At 41.8% G+C, this 14,071-nt stretch overlaps 1 protein-coding gene across 1 annotated transcript; it reads right to left on the bottom strand.

Annotated features, from left to right (window-relative positions):
- Positions 1–4,894: 4,894 nt before the first annotated feature.
- ptcd3 (pentatricopeptide repeat domain 3) lies at positions 4,895–13,847 on the bottom strand. The gene is made up of 23 exons (XM_075480850.1): positions 13,752–13,847; positions 13,169–13,221; positions 12,908–12,947; positions 12,751–12,796; positions 12,580–12,648; positions 12,034–12,138; positions 11,797–11,920; positions 11,582–11,685; positions 11,289–11,453; positions 11,101–11,161; positions 9,955–10,037; positions 9,482–9,626; positions 9,301–9,351; positions 9,128–9,217; positions 8,974–9,002; positions 8,506–8,612; positions 8,318–8,396; positions 7,717–7,807; positions 7,540–7,625; positions 7,287–7,423; positions 7,127–7,168; positions 6,776–6,934; positions 4,895–5,027 (listed from the first exon to the last, which is right to left on the bottom strand). The coding sequence occupies exons 1-23, from the start codon at positions 13,838–13,840 to the stop codon at positions 4,982–4,984; spliced, it is 2,001 nt and encodes a 666-aa protein (XP_075336965.1). The 5' UTR covers positions 13,841–13,847; the 3' UTR covers positions 4,895–4,981.
- Positions 13,848–14,071: the final 224 nt, after the last annotated feature.

Below are 14,071 nucleotides of genomic sequence, written 5' to 3'. Positions count from 1 at the left end.
GTACATGCAAAATAGCTGTAAAGCCACACCCATCAAGTTGTCAGAATTGGTTCCTCTAATTTTCCACGTAGAACAGAATGGACCTCGGCCTCTCTGAGGCTGTCGGTCAGAAATCCCCAAACATAATGTTGATGGTGGATCTTGCTCATGATGTGTCTTGTAACACATAAGAACACCTGATGGGTATGTTAACAAGGTTCAAACGCTCAGACAGGGGATTGAATCGAAGAGAATTCTTTAAGCGATCTGTTGGTTTCCTTGGCAAGGCAACTTTTTTTTTTTTTATTGGCTTTGTATGAATTGGACTTATTTTGAATTTGAATCATTTTATTTGATTGGATTATCAAATCAAATTTATTTGTATAGCACATTTCATGTACAAAACAATTCAAAGTGCTTCAAATGAAATAATTATGTGAAGCATTGCAATTAATTCGGATTGTAACAGGCTTGAATGGGACTGTATCTTTTAAGGTGTCTTGAGATGACGTTTGCCGTGATTTGGCACTAGATAAATAAATCTGAATTGAACTGAATTGAATTGGAAGGCTGGCCCTTAACATTTTAAACTGACTGAACATTATTGGAAAACACTTTAAGACTTGGATCTGTTGATGAGGCCGATATCCACTGACATGATGTGTAGTCATGCATGCCAGTGCTGTGACCTTTACAATGATTGTGTATTACTTTGGCAAGAAATATCAGTCTCATCGTCATGCAGGTGAGGCACATATGGTCAGGTTTGAATTTGCTAAAGATTATGGATTATTCATTCTGAAAGCATGCTGCAGCTGTGAATGTAGCTTTGTGCCTGAACTGTCAGAGCTCTGTTGTTGCTGCCAGTCTGTACATGCAGGAATTCCTCCTCCCTCCTTCATCCTCCTCTCATACCTTTCCTTCCCTCCCATTCCTTCTCCTCTGTCCCCTCTCGTCTCTCACTCTTTTTTTTCTGGAGTGATATGCTGAATCTTGTCAGAGTAAATTCCTCCTCTGTTGCAGACACCCAAGAAGAACTCTCTACAAGGATCAGACTACCTAATTCTTCTTAGATATACATGGTTGCATTTGGATTGGGAGATGTCCTGTTATTTGAATGCATTTTGTCTGTCATTTGAATGGATCCCAATGCAAAAAACGTCTCATGAATTTTTAATGATTGCCTAATGGAAAGCTTTTGAACCTTTTGGTCCTTTACAGACACTAAAACAGTGTGTTCTGCTGGTACTACACTCGGATTAGAGTTTATTTGAAACAAGTTAAAACTTTGCCAGCCAGTCTCTGGATTATGTTTTAACTTTTACAAAGAGATACTAGACAATGATGTCACTGAATGGCACAGACATCTCAAACACAGACTGGTGAAAAGACAATGCCACATTGAGCAATATCTCAGATTCTTTAACAGTGTTATTTTTGCATGTGCCACACAAATAGCCATGTATATACAGTATATATATATATATATATATATATATATTTATCCTTCAGTCCAACTAATAATCAAAAGAAAAAATACATTACATATAGAGTGATCCACAACAGTAAGACACTTGAAGTCTTCAGGTTCAATCATTTGCAATTTGTTGCATTCAGATGTTACTCACGTCTGATTTTCATACCATTAAAAATAAAAAAATTTAGGAAAACTATTCCAAAACTAAACGACTTATGTGTTTAGACCGAAACACAGACCACAGTTGATGATTTGTACCTCCTCATTAAGACGGTTAGAGAAGGACCTTGGATTTTTTCTGCTTACCCAGGGCCGCATACTGACAAGCGGTTCATGTGATAACGCTGACAGGATGCCAGGAAGCCAAATAAACTGTTGGCCAATTCACTATTGTTTGCCCTACGGCAGTGTGTGTGTGTGAGAAAAACACTGTTGGGAAGAATTGGGCACAAACAGAGTTCAGACTGAAAGACAGAACATTGTGCAGTTTGGGCAGGATGAGGCAAATTCTTTAAACACATGCTTGTATGACTCAACCAAACACACACATTACTGAACACACAGAAGCTTGTGCTGTGTGTGAAGTGTATTCCCTCTCCATTTGAATATTTCAGATATCTGCATACAGTATGTAGGCATGATTGCATGTGGTACGTGTTTACCCAAGTGAACATTATCCAACTACTGAGCTACAGAACACCAACATGAGGTAGCTCAGTGGTACAATGTGACAGACACATTCATTATACACTGACCAAATCAGCTGATCAAAATGTAAAATATAGCAAATAGAATAGAAATGAAAGATAAAATTATATGGAAACGTCGAAAAACCGTTAAGATTTCATTTTAAAAGAGTGCATAAATCACAGTTGCATAAACAGTTCCATAAAAAAGGTGCACAGCTGCGGTTTGGATCATTTTAAGGCTCCTTATATGTGAACTACAAAGACCAGAGAAAGAAATGTTACAATAATCAAATGTGGAATAATCAGTTCCATGTAAAAAAAAAAAAAAAGAATAGAAAGAAATCATAGCATCAAATATGACAGAATGGGAACAAATTCTCTAAATGTTTTCAGGTGAAAAGACACTGGTCCCATAAAGAAAGTCAGCTTACCAGCCATAATGACATTAAATAAGAAAGTGCATCCTCTTTAAATTCTAAGGTTTTGTACATCAGACATAAAGAAAAGATTCTTATCAGGTCATAATGTTAGGCAAATGGGTGGAGAGATAAGAAACTCATCAAATATTCTGTTTAGAAATGAACTGATCATCAACAGGTGTGAGCACCTCGCTGAAAGCAGAAGTTTGGACAGTTTGCTGGTGTGGAGAATTCAGGTGTGTGTTAGCACGATACCAAGGAGGAAAGACATCATCAAGGACCTAACTCAAGCAATAGTTTCTGCCAATCAATCCGGGAAAGTTTATAAGGTCATTTAAAAAACTATTTGGTCCATTGTTCTACAGAGAGAAAGATATTCACAAGTGGAAAACATTCAGGACAGCTGTCAGTTTTTCCATTAGTGGACGTCCCAGCAAGTTCACCCTAAGGTCAAAAACCCAAGAGCTACATCTCAGACTCTACAGGCCTCAGTTAGCATGTTAAATGTTAAAGTTCATGACAGTACAATTAGAAAAAGCTTTGTAGGAGAAAGCCTCTTCTCTCTAAAAAGTTAAAGTCCAGACCTCATTCTGACTGAAATGATGAGGTGGGACCTCAAGAAAGCTGTGCAGAAATGCTGCAAACATCATTATACTGAAGCACAACGTAAAAAAGTGTGTGTTAAAATTCCTTTACAATGATGTGAGAGACTGATAGCAGCCCTCACATCATTGTGGCTTATGATGAATGATAGCTTATGTTCCACAGCTTATAAAACTCGCAGAAAAAACAGCTAAATTCGTCAGAATTGATGAAACCGTGATAATAGCAAAGATGTGTAAGGAGAGACCTTGAGTCGATATAACTACAGATCAGAAGGGTTTTCATCTTTTCCTTTCTGCTGTGAGAGATTGGCAACATAGGAAGTAATTAGCTTTCACTCTCTGCTTGTAATAACACAGCTACTCTGCATGTCATTAATGCCCCTTTCCTCCTCAGTCAGCCACCTCATCCTGCTCCTTCTCCCACTGTTTCACTACCATTTGTCTTCCTCCTGTCTTCCTCCTCCTCCTCTCGGGAAGCAAACATTCCCCATTTCACATTTAGACCCAGGCAAACTGGACTCACTAAGTGATGGCATTAAAAGCATCAGAGGACGTTCCATCACATCCTGTGTTCGTGAACAGGTTTGACCTCCACTGCTCGACAGTACACTCATGTCGGGTCAGTAAAGGAGTGAGAGAATGGAAAGTTTTTTGACCGGCAACTTCCTTTTTTTTTCTCTCCCCTTTCAAACTTGCTGAACACAAAGTATTATGTCACAGGTTTTTCTGTCATCCAGGCAGACAAAAGTCTCCATTGTTGCCGGGTAACTTCACACTTGTCCCATTATCCCAGAGCTCTTTTAGCCTTTCCATTTGCGTGTTTCTATTCCTTAACAACACCTTCAGGCAAAGCTGTGTGTAAATCAACCAAATCAGGAATGGATTCTATGAGCGTGCGCTTTTATATCACATGCAAATGGGAAAAGGGAAAACAATGGCAGCTTGTTGTGTGCATGTTACTCAGGGTGTTGCTTTAAGCAGGTCCTCTGCTCAACAATGCACTCCTCCAGGACCACGCCCTTCTCAGCATGCCCCCATCCTTCTCATACCTTTATTGGCTTCAGCCCACATGTCCTTATTTGGTGGTGCAGCCAGCTCAGATGATGATTGGTCAAGGGAAAAGTAAACTATTTCACTGGGACACATGCACCTGTGCTGGCTTGCTAACACCCACGCCTGTTCTCAGCATCTCCCCTGAACCTAGACAGGTACAGACACGACATTAATGACTTTACTGTGTTAGTCTCATTGCTCTGAAAATAATGCCATTAAACTAATGTCTTAATCACACTTCCTTTGCTGGAAGTCTGTGAGGAGACGCTGGAGTACAGCAAGGCATTCCAGACTCCCTGAATATGACACACACGAAGGATTCTGAGGAAATCGCTTATCGGTAATTTGAGGAAGTTGGTAAGCTATCACAGAGAGAAATGTGCTTCTGCATTTACCCACCCGCCCCAGGCCAATGAGCTCATGGTCATGGTGTGTGCAGAAAATACCATCTGTGACTCTGTCGGTACATTTAACTGTGTGGTTTTCATAAAGAGGATAATCATTGTTTTACTTTCAGAAAGGGTTTTATTACAGCTCGAATCTGAGCTGAAGATAAATGTGTTTAAAAAAAACAACTGAAAAGCAGCCTGTAAAAAGACTGATGTGACGACTCACCAAAAGAGGAGAAGCAGTTGCCTCCAGTGGAAACAAAAGACAAAAACACAGTGTCTCTGGCTTTTATTTTTTTTATTATACAGATAAGCAAGGCAAGCACACGTCCACGGATTTACATTTGAGCGTCACCCAGCGTGGTGTCATTCAGTCAGAGGGCTCTGCTGCAGCCTCCAGTTCAGACACGACAGCTCTGGATGGGACACAGATGAGACGGCACGTGTGAGCGTGAACGTGGTCAAATCAAACTAAATCTCACAAATGAAAGAACAGCTGCTTCTACATGGAGTGTGGAAGAAAAGAAAAACAACACTTTGTCTTTTATCATAAAAAAACACCCTTCACTATGATGAATCATTCCTACCTCTTACAAGTTTTCAGTCATTTTTTTAAACTTCTGATGCTAAATTCCTCTGTGAGAGGGCGGGACAGATTTTCTTCTCCACACGTGTGCAGGTCTGCTGCACCGTTAACACCAGGAGTACTTGTGTTCATACCGTGCATTAAAAATGCATCTCCGGTGATCACCTGGGATCAGTTACCTGCTCTGCATGAAAATAGATACACAGTCAGCTGAGGACATCACACTGTTGGCTGCTGACATTTCTGCTGCATCACAAAAACATTCTCGGTGACCTCTTTTTTCTTTTTTTTTTTTTTAAATCTCCAGGTCCTCTGGACACCCTGCAGTTTTCTTCGCTATGATATTACCCCGACGCCACAGAAATAGTTTCAATCTGAATCTGAATCTGAATGAAAATCTATGGTTGAAAAATTGAACCAAAGCTCCATTCTGCCAATCTTATCTATTAACTGTTATACAAGAAAGTTGGAACCTGCCTGATGAAAATTATTGTGGAATTAAAGTGGTCATAAAAAGCCAGACGAGGCAGAAATGAAGCACAAACTGCGATACCCGGAGAAACGCCGTTACAATGTTCTTTATATTGATCGAGTCTTTCCATCTGTAGCATACAACCCGCTCCTCATATAAACGGGCCGACAGCCCATCGGTGCATTTTGTGCTGAAAAAGCGTCAAATGACACAAGATTCCCCTTTTTATATGGCCTCACACTAGTCTGGCGACGCCATCCTACGTACTTCCGCCCAAAGATTTTGGCTCTGCACATAGTCTGGCCCAACCCCCCTACCTCGGTTCGCTCAGTGTTTCGCCAATCAGCAAACAGTTGAGAGTGGTGACGCAGAACTCACCCGCGGAGTCCATTGTAGTTCATGTAATTGTAGTTCAACCGCAGCGGAAATAAACATGGCGACGGAAGAGGAGACGCTAGAAGCTATCCATGAAGTTGTCTCAACTCTGGAGAGCATTACACAATTAAAACAAGAGCGAGAGGAATGCCTCGTCAATTTTGTTAGTGGCAAGGATGTCGTAGCTCTCCTTCCAACTGGCTTTGGGAAAAGTTTGATTTATCCAATGGTACCGTTGTGGGATGAAAGCGGATGTGGGAAGCGTGATTCGCGAGCTAGAGCCTCGCGAGAGTAAGCATGAACCTCAGCGCATAACCTACGTAACTTCTAAACATTACTGATTGGTTAAGGGAACTCCAATGAATTTAAGTTGCTGAGTAAGGTCCCACCCTCCATGGGAACGGATTCCTCTTGGGTTTTTCCAGACTGTTTGATGGAGTCAACAGTCGGCTTTCGCCCAGGCTAGCCTCACAAAGAGCTACAGTTCCATATGACACTCCTCTGAACTATTGAAGCTCTGACTAAAAGAACAGATCAGGAGTTCTGGTGTGATCCAATCTAACGGCGTTCTAACTGTGATCCAATAAGCCTGAACACGTGGTGGCACCAGGAATGAACAACCTGAATAATTGGCTACCTTGAGAACTTTTTGAAACCAGTAAGCTGACACATTTGTTACCAACTCTCCCAGGTGAAGGCGACGTACTCCAGCGCTCGTGTACACCTCTCACCTCTGCTCCTCAGTCAGCTCAAACTCGGCCAGCGTTTGCTTTGCCAGCCCTGATGTCGCTGGCAGACAGAAGGCTGCGGACAGCTGGACCAGCTCCATGGCTCTCTGGGAGTCACCACTGCTGTGACACAGTGACAGGAAGTTGTTCAGCAGCCCCTCACTGGAGAACACAGACAGAAGCACAGGGTTACCATCCTTTATGCCAAACCTAAGTCGTGTCAAATGGAATGCTGTGATGAGATTAACCAGAATCACATGGATGAAAGTTAGATGACGTCTGTTCTGTCTGGGCTGATTGAGAGTGTTTCACTGAAATAACTGATTCTGCACGGCTGTTATGGTGGACACTTACGAAGGAACTCTGTTTTTGGCTTTGAAGAGCTGCAGCATTTCCCTGCAGAGAAAGAAAAAGGCAGAAAGTAGGTGAAGTCACATGATTCTCCCTGAAGATTACTGGAGCCAGAAAACAGCGGAAGCTTGCATAGAAACAGGCTTCCAGCTGTTTCTCTCACCAGGCCTGTTGGGACTTGTTGGCCCACAGCAGCAGGGTGGTGACGTGCGACAGGGAGGAGGCGCTCCACTCATGATTGGGCCTCCCATCGATCACACTCTTTACATCCAGAGCGCAGGCGGCAAAAGACTCCAGAACCTGCAGACACATACAGAAACATGCTCAGGCTGACGTTAGCTTTCGTGTCGAAACGCTGATGAACATCAGTGTGTCTCAGATGGGTGAAGCAGCTGTTATTTCACATCATTCCCGACCTCAGGACTGTGTTTCTCTCTGGCCATCAGGCCGAGCAGCTCCTCCACCAGCTCAGACTTGTTATCATGACCTAGAGTCTTGATATCTGAAAAACACAAGAAAAGTTTCTTAAATTGTAAACTCCATCTTTAACAAACGTGGAATCTGTGCCGTTGGAACATCAGGTTTGAACTGACCTTTCCATATAGTGGGCAGCAAGTCCAGACGGCTGTCTGTGTCCAGAGCCTGCAGCAGGTCCCGCATCCCCTGAGAGTTGGGGTAGTACAACTGCAAACACCACAATTAATGGAAAGCAGGAGGAAGTATAAAGTGACTGTCCAATAAAAAACATCATTGTGCACAAAATGGATCCCTTTGTCTCAGACTTCCTTTTTTCTTTTGTTTGACCTGTAAAAGCTGATGCAAAGCAGGCCATCGATGAACGTGACACTGCTGCTCTATTCTCACCGCCATCGCACGCACGCATTAGGCAAAGTACACCGAAGTATAAAGGAGGTTCATCGCTATCAAACATCGCAAGATGAAAATCAATATTCAGAAATCCCGATTTAGATGCAGAGCAACAAATTACAAGAAAGTCTGACTGCTTAGGGGCAAAATAGAAATAAATGAGGGGTGGATTAACACCTGCACAGAACTGTGTTTATTACTAGATTTGCATAACAGAAACAAAAAAGCACAATAGTCAACGAGTTATAAAAATTGAGGATGCAGGAAAACCATAAAAATGCTGCGTTTTCTGGTGTGATGATGTATAACATACTGAGACATACTGACCGAGGGGATGATACGTCTGTACCACTTCAACACCTCATCAATTTGCTCCATCATGCACAACAGGTTGAAGAAGCGGCCGCTGGAGAGAAAAAGGAGGGAGGATGATTTGGTGAGAGCAGAACGATTATTGTGCCGACTGAAGAACATTATCAGGAGCACTTTTTTGGGAAGCGGGGGTTCACACTTACTAGTAAATACTCTGTCGGTAGGAGTCTCCCAGCAGCCTCCAGTTCTCTCCAACTTCTACTAGACTGTGCACTTTATAACCCAGCTCCAGGTCCTTATTATCCAAACACTTTGAAGAAGAACGTGTAGAGAAAAACAGGGGCTGTGAAGCCGCTCAGAATGTCTGATTGCAAACGGCCATTTAGAGTCAGCCTAATGTAGCAACAGCAACTGAATATGACCGAACAGAGCAGGTGACACTGATTAAATGGGTTGAATTCATGAGAAAAGATAGCAGGAAACAGGCTGATTGAATTTGATGTTAATGTCTTCATACAAACAAATCTAAAAGTGAGTAAATAGACATGAGAAAATGCCTCAAACCCTTCACTTAAAGACTAAAGGTAAAGTCAAAGCTGTTAAACCGACTGACACTGGAAGGGGAGTCATTTGTGATAAAAATATGTCCAAAACAGGAAATAAAGACTTACTATTCTCATTGCACTGGAGAAGAATAAAACTGGAGACAAAGAGAGAGAACACGAGCTTACTTGAATGCACTTGGTGAACTGATTTTAGATACCCGTGAGGAGAACATGTCTAACAAACCCGTATTACTGACTTCATTCCCAAACTGTGACGTACCATCATTGGGGTCCTGGCAGGTGAAGCTGGTCCCTTTCAGCTCCGTAATCATTTCCTCTAAAATGTCGATGTTGCTGGGCCCGGAGGAAGCTGCAGAGGAAATTGAAACATCCAGCTCACAAACAGCACCAGAGCAAAGTTTGGAAGCACTTCCCCGTCATGCACCATTGTACCTGATTTGAAAAAGACTGCCACGATGTGGTCATAGGTGGCCAAGCTGGGAGCTGAACACACACAAACGTAAGTCAGCGTAGGGACCGACAAGAAATAAAAAGTACCAATTCCCGTGTGGTGTTTGGCACAAATGTTACAGGAGAATTAATTTGGAACAGCAGCAGTGTGTGTGAGAGTTACCAATCCCCAGTGCCCTCATCTCATTCAGAGTGTGTGGAGCTTGTGTTTTAGCCATGTAGCCGCAGCGTCTCAGAGACTTGAGGGTGCTGTTGAAGGTCAGCAGGTTGGGATGAACTTTCTGTTGATTCATCTGGGTCAGCAGCTCCTGCGGACACAAGAACGAGATGCAGCTTTCAGTATTAACTGTGTGTGTAAAAACACACACACACTCACAAAGTGCTGCACAGCTCTGGACTCGGCTCTCATAATTCTTGTAATTAAGAAATCGTTCAGTTTAACATTCCTCTCAAAGGTGAATTGTTGCTACGATAAGAGGATATATGCAACATATTCAGTACTAAACACTTTGGGATGTCATAATTCTATTTATTTATTGGGGAAAAGATACCTGACAGAAATCTGAACATTACAGGAAGTCTGATGGTGTGTTCTGAAGGTCAGTGTGAGAGTAAATGAGTGTGAAGGGGCCTTACAGTGATGAGATCCCATCTCTCATTATATTTCTCTCGGACTTCTGGAGCTGCTGAGATCAGAGCGTTGAAGGTGTGGACGTCGGCTGGGGACAGGAGGTTACAGTCATTTCAACAGGCCCAATCAATTTGTACGTTTTATCAAGTGAAGTCATGGGTTGTGCCTCATTGTCTTCTTTGCTTGGCGAGGTTTCCGGAAGAGTAAGATCAAAGGAACTGGCTGAATTCACTAAATGCTAGGAACAGAGGGTTCTTTTAGCAAAGGAGACATTCCTCTATGAAAGGCAAAGAGATGCTGTCCCACAATTCCTTGAGGCAGTAACACTGAAATTGACCCTCATTTATTCCCTTTCAGTCACACTAATTAGGATTCACATAGATATCAAAAGGATAGAAGGGCGTTGCTTTTTTTCCTAAAAAGCAAAACACAGACTTTCATGACGTATAAGCAGAAGTAACGAGGGAGAAGTAACAGTTTCGGGAGAGAAATTCCAGCCCCAGAAACAGCCCTGATAGAGAGGTGATCATTCTGAGACCCTCCTGAACCGAGCTGAGCATTTCTGATACTAAATCTAAATCAAAACCTTTCTTTAAGATAGAGGAGGTCATCTGTTGGACCATCCAACAATACAAGTTGTTTTTTTCTCCAGTTAGTTGAAGCTTAACTCTTTGGTGCCATCTAGTGGTAGAGTGGAGAATAATAAGTCAAATCAAATATACTGTTGCCAGTTAAACATAATGAAATGTCCAAACTGGAGACAAGCTGCTGCTGATGTAAAACTGAAAGACATCTTACGATGAACTACACAGTGCGAGACGCCGTTAATGACATCATTCAGAAAAATAAAACCATGTTTATACAGATATCAACCTTCATGTTCAACGAAAATCACTCGGGACTAAAGCACAGAAAATACGCTTATTTTTCAATCCGTGAAATTTAAACTCTTTTTAGTTTAAATCATTTCATATTTTTAGACTTAAATGATCCACACCTGTCATTTTTATTTTCTTCACCGTGAAGAAAATTATTGTAGAAATAATTACAAGCAAAAATCTAAGTTATTGGTCCAAACCACTGTTTCAACTCAAATTGAAGAAATAATAGTTGGATTTGCACACTTAAATAAATGAGCTCCTTCAACTCACCCGTCAGCCTGTTGTTCAACATATCAGTGTACATGCTGAATGCCTTTGCGTAGGCTCCATGCTGCGGAGACACAGACATAATCCATCACTGTGGATGCACATAGACGGCTCTTTCAGTAACTCATGAAACGGCCGGTGGCTCTGTTGCTCCCTGCTGACAGACATCTCAGTGCTGAATGTGCTCCTACCTTCACCATCCCTCTGATCAGAGCAGAGTAACACTGCGTGTTTCTCTCTGGCAGCAGGTTGAAGATCCTCTCTGCGTTATTCTTTTCTTTCCAGGTAAACTTCAAGAAGTCGTTAGCCCGGCGCCCCTTCGGCTTCTGTCTCTTCACCCCCTCTGCTCCCTCCTCCTGAACACACCATACAAACAAATCTGTACATTTATATATACATGTAAAAAAACAAACTAAGAACATGCAAATTGTTCCTTTATTCATCACTTAGCATCAGCCTGAGGTGTGAATGATAGAAGACTCACTGCGTCCTCCTCCTGTGGCCCCCCTTCCTCGATGGGGTCCCTGTCACAGTAGAAACAGATGAGGTCTAGCAGGTCATGGGTCGTTTCTATGGAGACTGCTGTGCCTGCAAGAGGTGAAAAAAGAAAGAAAAGCAGGTGATGTGGTGGATTAACAGTAACATATGTGTGTGTGTGTGTGTGTGTGTGTGTGTGTGTGCGTGTGTGTGAGATCTCACCAGCTTGCAGCAGTTGATCGTACATGTCAACAGCTGCTGCAACTTTCCTTAAGCCGATTCGTTCTTTCAGTGCATCCTCGGTCACCTCCTCCAGACGCAGTGACACAGTCTCTGGCATCAGACACTGCACACACACACAGACCATAATGCAATTACTTCATCAATTTATTTATTTATTTTTTTAAAGGTCTGATTTTGCTAAATCTGATATTCACACCCTCTGTGTGTGTTTCTTACTGGTATATGTGGTTCAGCAAAGTCTTTAGTGAAGAATTTGGGATTGTTGTTGACAAAGTATTTGGCTGCAGATCTGCCAGATTCCTGGGAGAGAGTGAACAGCCTCTGCAGGGAGACACACACACACACACACACACACACACACACACACACACACACACACACACACACACACACACACACACACACGTATATATCAGTTTCTAACAGTGAATTATTGTTCCCATCATAAACTGCATTATAACGGCAACACCAAGGAGGGCACTCTTCACTTTCATTACGACAAACGGTCACCTGAGGGGGTACACCGATTCATTTTCATCAGTACATTTTTTTTCTTTTTATTACTTGACTTAATCTTAATAACATCAGGGTTACTGCCACTAATGAGTGTTACAACCATATCATGAACAAATACCAAGAGGACAACTCATTTTGCAACATATGCTCCCATCAAGATGACAAGCAAATATTTTTACATGAAATTGTTACATGTCTCACTTTGGACATATAATCGGTTTTCTATGTTTCTATGTTTTAACATACAAACTCAGCAGAAGTCCTGGGAGACAGGTACGAATCATCCTGGAACTGGTAGGGATGTGCTGTGGGATCCTGGTTGGAAGAAGATAAGACTTTTGAGTGAGAAGATAAATAAGAGTATGACTTCATAAAAACAGAAAAAACTAAATCTTAGAGGAGTGAGCAAATTCTTACCCTGCTGACAGTCAACGCCAGAGCCTCCAGCACTGCCTCTTTGCTCCTGTTAATTGAGAAACAACATCAATGAAATGCCACGTTTGAAGAAGACTGCAAAGAAAACAGACCCAGGGGTGTGTATGACACCTCATGTGACAGTTAAATCATCACTTACCATGTTTTCTTTCTGGGGATGACAATAGACTCTGTCGATTCTGAAATGCAATTGACAAAAAAGGGCTTTTATTTTAAAATATCCAAAAAGCAACACAATCATACAGTGTGTTATGAAGCCACTTCTTTATAACAAAAAGAACTGAGGTCAACCTGAATGAAAACAAATTACCTTTACATGTATTGCTTTGTGGGGCATCAATAATTACAAATTGCAGCGCCAGTCAGCTGATAAGAGGAGGTTATGCCCCTTTTCATTTACCTGTAGTAATTCCTGCAGCTTGTTGTCGCAGAGCTGGAGTCCAACCAAAACTCCTGAAAAGAAACGAGCATTTGTTTGTTAAACTGAGGAACAATCTCCGTGACCTGAACCTACGTTTCTGGGGAACTGCTACTGCATTAAGGTGCAGTTGGTCTTGTGAAAAAAAACGTTGTTCCATAGTTTATAGATATTGTACTTAGACTGTCTAAAGTCTGTGACAAAAACAACATTTGTCGCCTCGTTACTTTGGGATCACCACATCTTGAAAAAGATGATCTTTTGCTTGTTATTACTAAAATATCTGCACAACAGTGTACAGTAGAACCGATGAATGTAAAGAAACGGTGACTGCAAAGTGCCAGGAAAAGGCCGTTTTCTCTCCCAGTTTAAAAGCTATTTCGACATATTTTGACAATATTTCACCCCGTATTATGATGTAAGTAAACGACATGAAGGCATGACCTTCTGTAAGATGATGCTAGCTGCAGCTGTCATACTTTTGTAGAAACTAATAAACGACACAGAATTAAGCAGTACTGAACAAAATTCTAGATTAAAACAACAATTTGACAACTTGTCGTACCTGTTTCCCCACAACTGTTCGAAGTTATACCGCAGAAGTCGTCCGTTTCTCTGCATATAATGCCCTATGTGCTTACCGGGAGCCGCCATATTGTTACAAACTGAAGGCTTCTGGGAGGTATAAACCATGTATTCTAACCGCGGGGGAGCTGGAATAATAAGAATGAATGAATGAATGAATTCTAAAGAATAAATTACACCTTTTTAACAGTTGAAATATATTAATAATCAATATTTGTTTTGAAATATTAGACCATGTAATGGAAATGTTCAGCAGGTCTTTAGAAAAGCCCAGTCATGGGCTTTTTGTCCCCCCTCTAA

This window comes from Odontesthes bonariensis, chromosome 13 (assembly GCF_027942865.1).
Source record: "Odontesthes bonariensis isolate fOdoBon6 chromosome 13, fOdoBon6.hap1, whole genome shotgun sequence".
Taxonomy (NCBI): Eukaryota; Metazoa; Chordata; class Actinopteri; order Atheriniformes; family Atherinopsidae; genus Odontesthes; species Odontesthes bonariensis.
The sequence above is the reverse complement of the archived record's forward strand: the minus strand, read 5'-3'. Positions and strand labels throughout refer to the sequence as shown.